The sequence below is a fragment of the Strongylocentrotus purpuratus genome, unplaced genomic scaffold (assembly GCF_000002235.5).
Source record: "Strongylocentrotus purpuratus isolate Spur 01 unplaced genomic scaffold, Spur_5.0 spur5_scaffold_2, whole genome shotgun sequence".
NCBI classification, from domain to species: domain Eukaryota; kingdom Metazoa; phylum Echinodermata; class Echinoidea; order Camarodonta; family Strongylocentrotidae; genus Strongylocentrotus; species Strongylocentrotus purpuratus.
In genome coordinates, this window is record NW_022145605.1 from 32,266,825 (window position 1) to 32,277,160 (window position 10,336).

The window sequence follows — 10,336 nt, forward strand, 5'->3', positions numbered from 1 at the left end:
TTTAGGAAATTTAGGAAATCTGTCACATGGCTTTTAGAGCGAGACTCCTGAAGAGAAAAATTAAATAACTCTGCCTTTTTATTTGAATTTGGATTATAAGTTCCAAGGCAACTTCAAAGACATGATTGCAAATTACTCTATTCCTGCATTATAATATAAGAACATATGTTTACTAATCAAGTACCGGTATATTAGGTTATTATAATTCAATCACAGTTTGGCAAAAGCACTTGAAAAATATGAAATATGACATCAACTTTCTAAATCGGTCTTGAAAATAGATTTTGAATGTGAGCCAAAAATACTATTGGCCGTGATTCTTAGAGCTCATGAGTGTTAGTCATGTCAACATTGAAATTGCTGTTTCATTTCCATAAACAGGAAAAATCTTAACCACGATCTGCTTTCGTGCACGTGCATACGGGAATTTAGATGTACAGGGTGTATGTACGTGTAGGTGGCTTCGAAGGGATGACAGTAATAATTTGATTAAGTTTTTGTTTTTCCTCAAAGCTTTGGCAGTGCGTAGGGTGTAGGTGAAAGGTTTATGGTTATGTTTATGGTTAACCACTACTAGGGTGTTAGGTCCAAGGTTGAAATTAAGGATATGATTACTTAGTTTGTAATTAAAATTTAGCAATAGACCGGGAGCAGTTGTCACCATTACCTGCCTTGTACAATCCATTTGATGTTTCAAACAAAAGTGCATACCGGTACTTACGTATATTACACTTTATATGGATGTAGCAGGGCTGTGTCGAATGTATTCATGACCAATTAAGTGGATCATATTTAAGCCTGAACACATTTTTAAAAATATATATATATATATATATTTTTTGTGTGTGTGTGTGTGTGGGGGCGGGGTTAATTAGCCTGTGTTTATAAGCCACAGAATACTTTGATTTTAAGGTCATGGTTAAACACAGGAATGTTTTAGGGACAAACAAGGATATCTGCATCAAGGAATCTGAAGAATTTATAACATTGACATCATTGATGACAGTTCATTCAAAGTATTAATGTATTGCTATGAATGTGCATGCATCCTTTCAAGATTTGCACAAAAGCTGATTGAGCTTTAATGTTCATGTACTTGTACAAGTACTCTAGTAGTTTCTGTCATTTAGCAATTTCATGAATGAAATTGTCATCTTTCATAATGTTCAATTAGCTAATTGTAGTATGGATCAGTTATAGCCAATTGAAAGTGCTATTCATAAAATAAATTATGAGGAAGGAATAAATAAACCGCAAGGTATATATTGTATACCGGTATCCACTTCATACATGTAGATAGTGAAAAGACGGGTATACCTGGAGATACTGGAAAGATTCATACCCCCCCCCCCCCCCCCCCCCCCCCCGTCCCTCGTAATAGGATGATACTGCAGTGAAACCGGTCTATAAAGACCACCAAAGGGAGACCCAAATATGTCTTTATAGGCAGGTGGTCTTTATGTACAGGTTCCTTTTATATAGTACATGTTTCAATGAGAAACCATATTCAAGGGAAACAAAAAATGTGGTCTTTCTAGACAGGTGGTCTTTCTTATACAGGTGGTCGCTAAAGCAGGTTTGACTGTACATACATGTACATATTTCAGTCATATTTTAGTGTTATCGCAGGTCTCCCAACCTTCTTCGCAAATGGGGAAAACCTGGCAGATAAGTTTTCTTTCCTGCAAGGCGGGGAAAGAAATTTGAGATAAACGACTCAAATCAGAGAAAAATTGTATCCAAACAGGATATCCCCTGAACTACATGTCATTGAAGACATTTAATCTAAAGATATATCTGGAAATAATGTCATTGAAGACAGATATCTGGAAATACATACATGTACACCCTGTATGTATGTACACTGTAGGTGGGGATAATGATCCTGGTAATTTGAGACTGAGACAAAAGTCAGGGAAAAAATAAGAGAATTTGCTTATCATGAAATACTTGGAACCCTGAATGTATACTGATTGAAGATCGAATGAAAGTGATACTGGCTGACTAATATCAATTAATTAATATGAAACTAATCACCCTGTAACGTCATGACATGCCTTTGAAATCAGATATGGAGTAAGGGTACATGTAGGTACATGTATATGAACATGTAGGCCTTCAAGTATATATATATATATATATATATATATATATATATTCTTGATTACAGGATATGAACTTGTACATACATGTATAATTATTATACAAATGATTCATGTTTGCAAGTGCATTAGTGAATATGCACTTCATGCTGGTTAAGTCACAATTAGGATAATGAACGAGACTCATCAAGTTCATTATCAGGCTCATTGTGCATTTCACTAAAATCAAATGCAGGAGCTCAAACTGTATTATTTATTGTATAAAATGGGTCGACCTGACCAAAACGACAATAATCCCACATCCATTTGCTTTGAAAGACATCACAGTATAAGCGCAGCCTAATAGTGTAATGTGTGTGTCAGTTTATACTACCAATAATGGTAGTAGTTCCAAAAAGGAAACAAACATCATTAAAGTTTATTAGTACTATTTGATTTCTATAATTTATGTTGAAATAGAATAATCAGAAAGGTTATGGAAGCTAGATTACATGTATATGGGTACCAATACTCTTATTTCCTCATGCTGTTATTTTTCCTTTACATTTTAAAATATTTCATTCTCTTTGCAGGTTTCTCATGTCCAATGAAGGCTTTCCCACGCCATGGAAGGCTGAATTTCTGTCAGATCGTAGGATACAAGGCAGACCCTTCCTTTAGATGGTTTGCTGTGCTGGGTCTTTACAGAGATTATGAGGTCAGTATCAGAGGCAGATATCCTAGATCCAATTCTTTTAGGGGGAGGGGGAGAGGGGGGCAGCAGCACTATGCCAAATATTTCTGACAAAAAAAGGGGATCTTTTTCAGGTGCCTTTTTGGTCCAAACTTTGAAGTGCCACAAGAAAACTAAAAGGGGGGCTCCTTTCTTTTGTATACTTTTGGGTTTCCATTTTTTGTTTTAAAGGGGTTGGGGCGGGGGGCATGGGCCAATTTTTTCCCCTCCCTTTTCAATACTGGATGTTGCAACAATTATATATCAGGTGTAATCCAAATTTAACATAAAAATTTAATACTAAACATGTACATGTAACAACATCCATCTGTTTTTAAGTGTCCCTATTAGATGGTGACTCTGACTTATATATGTATCAAGTTTAGCCAAGATTTAACACCGGAAACTAACACTACACGTAACCTCACCCATCTGTGTTTTATTACCCCCCACAGGATGATTGCTCAAATTCTGTATCATGTGTAGAACACCAGAAACTGAAAACCATACGTTACACTATCCCTACATTTGATTGTCTAGATTTGATGCCATAAACTAACACCAAACATAACACTACTCATCTACATTTGTGAGTTTGGATGATGTCTAAAAACACTTGGTGCAGATCCTCCACCAGTAATTGACACCACACATAACACCACATAGATAGTGGGTCAAACTCTCTTTCAGGTGTAGGCCAATCTAACTCCAAAACTAAAAGCACCCATCTATTTTGTATAGCCAGATCCAACATAAGAAACTGACAACAAGCATACATGCAACCTCCTACCGGTACTTGTGTTTTAGTAATCTACTCAATAGTGACTCAGTCTCTGTATCAGATGTAGTCTAGATCTAACACTACACTGTTACTTCAAACCATCCATTCTTTTTCAGTTGTTCTTTCAGGATGTTGTGTCAAGCTGTGTATTCATCAAGCGTAATCCTGATCTAACACCAAACTTAACACCATCCATCTGTGTTTTTTCCACCCTACAGGATGGTGATTCAAACTCTGTTTCAGGTGTAGTCTAGATCTAACACTACACTGTAACTTCATCAACATCCATTCATGTTCAATTGTTCCTTTACGATGCCTTTACAATGTTGTGTCAAGCTGTTTATTCATCAAGTGTAGTCCTGATCTAACACCAAACTTAACACCATCCATCTGTGTTTTTTTCCTCCACCCTACAGGATGGTGACTCAAACTCTGTCTCAGGTGTCGTCCAGATCTACTCGGCCACAGCAGATAGAAGCCAGTGCATCGATGCTCAAGCCATGAGCTTTGCCACCTACCGTCGCAGCGACAACAAAAATAGCAATTCCGTCCTTATCATTGTAAACAGGCAAGCAAGCCTACAGGGAAAGGTAAATTATATTTAGAGAAATTACTCTCTTATGTATACCATGATTTCTTCTCTTTTTTTTCGTCTTCTAGTTATAGGTAAATTCACTGTGTCAGTAAAAATCAGACGTTCACACTCTAAAATCTGTATTCTACAGTGGAGCCTCCGTATAGCGATGTCCTTGTTAGATCAGAGTAAAATAAACCCAATTAAAGAATATAGAGAGGTTGGATCTGCATTGATCACCTTGTTATAACAGATACCTCGTTATTTCAGAGCTCTTTATAATGTAGCCTTTAGTCAAGGCACTCGTGCTGTATTTCCCTAAATGCGCCTGAATACATAGACTAATCGCGCGACGACTGTGATCTGTGGGATTAGGTGCGTCAGCATCTCGGCCTTTACTAACCTGAGTGGTTGTTGTAGTTTATTTCTTTTGTTTTGTATTATATTTCCGCTCCCGAATCAGGAGATAATTAGATGCAAAGCATCTTACCCAGAAAGCCGGCCAAACCGCCCCTTCCAATCTGATGCACCAATCAGAGTAGACGATTCGAGAAAACTTCATGCATATTCATTATCAACATATATAATCATAAATACATTTTTGAGCGGTTACAGAACATGGCGAGCGACGAAGGAGATCTCTTATCAAAGAGCCTTGAATATGCGGTCGAAAGGTTGAAATTATCATCTTTTAAGGAGTTACAATCAAAAGCTATAAAATCAGCAGTGAAAGGGGAAGATGTATTTGTTAATCTTCGAACGGATTATGGCAAATCTGCGATTTTTCAAGCCATTTCACTGTGCAAGGACTTCTTTGTGCAGACGACCACAGTCGCTGCCAGCACACCATCCCCATCGGCGTCTACTCCCGAAGCTGCCCAGAGTTCGGGGGCCTACTCACACCGCACTGCACTGTCCATTGAAGTTATCGTTTCACCTCTTATTTCTTTAATGAAAGAATGTGAACCAAACTTGTCACACACAATAAAATGATATCTTCAGTTAAGTCCAGTATAAGAAATAGCTAGGAAAACTCTTGCACAGGAACCATGCAGAATGTACTGCATAGTAGATATCTACCCTTTTTTGCACATCTATTACATTATAGACCTAAGCAGAATTACCAGAATTTGATGTCCTTTTCATTATTTTAATTCACTTGCATGCAGCTAGCTCAGCTAGCCCTGCAAATTCAAAGCTCCATGAACGCATCGTTTTCACACGTACACAGATATTCACGTGTTGTACAATAACAATTCCGACCAGCTGATCGTGCGAACCACTAGAGTCTATGCGTAGGTTAAAATGAAAAACAAGGGAACAAAATTTTACTATGAATCTACTAAAGTAGCAAAATAATAAATACCCTAGTCAATAAGTAGAATATTGTTTTTGATAAATTCATATTTTATTCGAAATTGAACTAGATATTATTTTATTTTTTTAGTACATTTGAATACCGATTCCCCCACAATTTCATGGACGAAGCCATTTTAAACACCGCGCGGTTAAAACAATTAGGATTGGCCACGATCATCACTAGCTGCTGTATATGTAAGACCCTCATGCATATGCACATAATGATGAGCTCCGCAATTTAGCAAAGGTCAAGCCGCTGAAGCGGCTCGGTCCAGCGATCACTGCTGTAAAGCCACACTGCGTTAGTCTATTTTCAGACCCTGCTCGGCAGACAAGCAGCGCGCGAGGCCTTGTCCAAAGGCTATTTATAATGAGGTTCCACTGTTCCATTGATACACATCATTGAATTGGGTCCTCACTTTGTTTCACTCGTTTGACCCATAGATACACATCATTCAATTGGGTCCTCACTTTGTATCATTTGTTTGACCCATAGATACACATCATTGAATTGGGTCTTCACTTTGTATAACTCTCTTGACCCATATATCCACATAATTGAATTAGGTCCTCACTTTGTATAACTCTCTTGACCCATATATACACATCATTCAATTCGGTCCTCACTTTGTATACACTTCATTGAACGTGGTCCTCACTTTCTCTCATTCTTTTACTTAGTTACACATCATTGAATTGGGTCCTCACTTGGTATACACTTCATTGAACGTGGTCCTCACTTTGTATTATCCTTTTGACTCATAAATACACATCATTGAACTGGGTCCTCACTTTGTATACACTTCATTGAACGTGGTCCTCACTTTCTCTCATTCTTTTACTTAGTTACACATCATTGAGCTTGGTCCTTACTTAGATGGTAACTGTTGCTTGACCAACCATTCAGAACAAGTCAACTTTGATGATGATGAGAGATACGACTTTCCAGTCTCAGTCCAGGTAATGCATCGTATAAATATTAGGGCCCTGTTTCATAACTTTTGTTGTAAAAAACAAGTATATAATTATTATAAGTTATTGAAATCAATGCAATTTGATTGGCCGTGGGCAATTTTTTTTTTTGAGAACTTTTGCATCTGTTTTCTATTATAAATTTGTGCAAAGCCAGATCATGAAAACTAGGAAGATCAATGTTTTAAAGCCTATCTGCACTAGTTTGGCCAGGAGGGATTAGACCTCCCTGCATGGTCACTGACGGATGGTTATCTCATCAAATTAGCTCTCGATTAAAATAATAAAAAGGGGATCATGGGGGATCAACAGGTACCGCTTAGGCATTGTTGGCTATATAGAGGGCGCTAGTGGCTACAAGAAGTGCAGTCCCGCTTTAATATGATTTGAACTATTATTAAGGAGAGGGGTCAGGAGGAATATATGAACAAAATTATGTACAATACTTGAGGTGAAAGATGTGTCCTAATTGCATATTAGGAAACAGACCAGAGCTAAAGAGACCAAGCAAAACAGAGAGCAAAAATAATTATGACCCATACTAAAAAAGAAAGATTTAGGTGTACTCTAATCTCTAAAGCAAAAGCAAAAAATAAAGCATGCAGTAATTGCATGTATTGCTGGTCTGACTAAGTCTGCGAAAACTTCAGAGATGGTAGACAGCTTTAAGGACAAATTAAAATAACATTCTAGATGTATTTCCCCCCCCCCCCCCCTCACTTTTTAAAAGCATTAAATCCTTGTGAACACCTTGCATGCAATAACTGTTGTTAAAAATTTCAGGCATTTCTATTGGGTACCAGACAGAAATGGGTGGTCGGCATATTGTATCCTTTCATTGGCAATAAAGTAGACTCCAGTGGGTAATGTTTCAGTTATTTTCATTGAGAAAAGATTAAAAGAGCATACTGATCAAAACATTAAGAACCTCTTACAGCTCATTGTGGTGCTCACCATACCTTTCAGGGCTCTATATTCCATTGAAAGAATACAAGGTGTAGGTGTGAAAGCTTTACCCCAATTTTTGAATACTGTAATTAACGGTGTATAAACCGCCCTCGTGTATTAACCGCACCCCTCTTTTTTGCCCTGTCGGCAGCAAGCCAGGTCCGTGTTAAAAAACCCACGCGGGAAGGCCTTTCATTGCTGAATGTGTATTAGATCATTAATGTAAATTTAAAAAACAGTAGAGGACCTAGGATAGAACCTTGTGGTACGCCGTGTGTAGGAATTATTATTATAAACTACATATTGAGATCTATCAGAAATACTACTTTCAAACCAAGATGACAGACAAATTTGAGTGTTGTTCTAGTTTCCGAGTGTTGATTCAACACACCGATTACTGAGCTGGGAGACATTGCCAGGCATAGCGCCAGGTGGAGGGGAATAAATCAAAACTTTATTTATTTTTTTTTTTTTTTGGTGTACCGTGTATAAACCGCACCCCCGACTTTGAATTTTTTTTTGGCGGCAAAAAGGTGCGGTTTATACACCGTTAATTACGGTATATTTTTTTTTTTTAAATTCTAGGTGAGTTCGTCACATGGTTTGGTGTACATCCTGACAAAGATGGGCAGAGTCAAGCTGTGTGACCTAGAAACGGGGACATTCCTCAGTAGCTGCATAGCATCTCATCTCACCGTCTTCACCTGTATGCCAGACACCGATGGGAGGAAAATCTTGGGGGTCAGCCGCTGTGGCAGGGTAGGTTGGTTTATAATGTACTGGTAGTAGGGTTAGGATTGGGGTAAGGGTGGGTGAGGTTTAGGGTAGGGTGGGGGTTATCTGTAGAGCATCAAATCTCACTGTCTTCACCTGTATGCTAGTCACCAATGGGAGGGAAATCTTGGGGAATGAGTCGCTGTGGCAGGGTAAGTTAGTTTGTATGTACTGGTAGAAGGGTTAGGGTTAGCGGTAGGGGTAAGGTCAAAGTTAGGTTTAGGGTTAGGATAGGGTTAGAGGTAGCTGTAGAGCATCGCATCTCACCGTCTTCACCTGTATGCCAGACACCGATGGGAGGAGAATCTTAGGAGTCAGTCGCTGTGGCAGGGTAGGTTGATGTACAATGTACTGGTAGAAGGGTAAGGGTTAAGGTAGGGTTAGAGTTATCTGTACGGCATTGAATTTCTAAGTCTTTCACCTGTATGCCAGACACCGATGGGAGGAGAATCCTGGGAGTGAGTCGCTGTGGCAGGGTAGGTTGATGTACAATGTACTGGTAGAAGGGTAAGGGTTAAGGTAGGGTTAGAGTTATCTGTACGGCATTGAATTTCTAAGTCTTTCACCTGTATGCCCGACACCGATGGGAGGAGAATCCTGGGAGTCAGTCGCTGTGGAAGGGTAGGTTGGTTTAAAATGAGCTGGTAGTAGGGTTAGGGTAAGGGTGGGTTAGGTTTAGGGTAGGGTGAGGGTTATCTGTAGAGCATCAAATCTCGCTGTCTTCACCTGTATGCCAGACACGGATGGGAGGAGAATCTTGGGGGTCAGTCGCTGTGGCAGGGTAGGTTGGTTTGTATGTACTGGTAGTAGGGTTAGGTAGAGGGTTACTTTTAGGATTAGGGTTATCTTATAGAAGTTAGGGTCATAAAGAAACAAATTCTTATACATGTACTGTACAACAAATTCAAGCTCAGGGCCCTGTTTCATAAAACTTGTTATCAATGACAAGTTTCAATAACTGTTATAAGCTACTGAAATCGTGGCATTTGATTGGCTGAGAGCAAATTCCCATAGAATTTTTGAATTTGTTATTGATAACGAGTGTTATGAGACGGGTCCAGACTAACGTGGGTGTTCAAAAACTGCAAAAGAAACAATTTGTACATTATTTTGTACTTCCAAATTTTTTTTTTTATGTTTCCACTTCGCAGATATAATCTGCAACATTCTTAAATCATGATGTAATGCTGAGGAATTAAAACTCTGGATTGGATTATAGATATAAACACATGGAAATGATGATTAATCTTACTTGTCTTTATTTCTTTCTTTTGTAGCTTCTATCCATGGGTGTGAAGGAGAAAGCGTTGGTCTCTCACGTTCGGACGGTTCTAAAACGGCCTGCGATCGCGGACAGATTAGAGAGGACGTTTTCAGAGACGCTCTGACACCAATCTTGCCTTATATTATATATGAACATTATCAATGTGTGTGCTGGCATACAAGGTTAACCTGCAACTAAGATGCGAAGGTTGTTGGTGTGGTGTCATTATAGAAACTGCATGATAACGGATGGATGGGACTGAACTGAGCGAAAGATGGCATCCTTCTCGTGAATTGATGGAGGACCAAGCATGAGATGGAGGTTGGTGTTCAAGGCGTTACCCTGGCGTACCTCAACGGTCTTTGGTCAAGCTTACCCACAGGCTTACAAAGGTTGAATGGGACAGAGATGATCGAAGGATGGCATCCTTCTCAAGAATAGATGGAGGAGCAAGCGTGAGATGGAGGGTAGCATCTATGAGAGGCATCATTCTAGCGTACAGTGGATGGTTAAGGGTACTTGTAGATCTTACCTAGGCCTCCCGTGGCCTACCCCAGGTGAAAGGAACTGAGATGGTCGAGGGACAGCATCCCTATTTTGAATCAACGGAGGAGAAAGTGTGCAAGATGGTGTTGGCAACTTGGGCATTCCTTGCCCTACCCTGGCCTGTCTTTGGTAGATTTGAACCCTGGCTCACTACTACCCTGTGTACTAGAGTGTTCCAGCCTGGTCATCCTTCACATCCAATTTTAGTCTGGGGGTATAGTGGAAACGCACCAATCATCGTTCGGAAAGGATCATGAATCGTTGATTGTGCTGCAGTGGGAAAGGATCAAGGCATTTATGAATT

The 10,336-nt window shown here is 39.3% G+C and overlaps 1 protein-coding gene across 1 annotated transcript in view; it reads left to right on the forward strand.

Moving 5' to 3' along the window:
- Positions 1-10,336, forward strand: part of LOC576556 (clathrin heavy chain) — a 32,205-nt gene extending 21,869 nt beyond the window's left edge. The window contains exons 4-8 of the mRNA XM_030992221.1: positions 2,675-2,799; positions 4,012-4,185; positions 6,375-6,488; positions 8,034-8,207; positions 9,500-10,336. Coding sequence (XP_030848081.1) covers positions 2,675-2,799; positions 4,012-4,185; positions 6,375-6,488; positions 8,034-8,207; positions 9,500-9,610 — 698 coding nt within the window. The 3' untranslated portion in view covers positions 9,611-10,336. The remainder of the gene's footprint in view (positions 1-2,674; positions 2,800-4,011; positions 4,186-6,374; positions 6,489-8,033; positions 8,208-9,499) is intronic.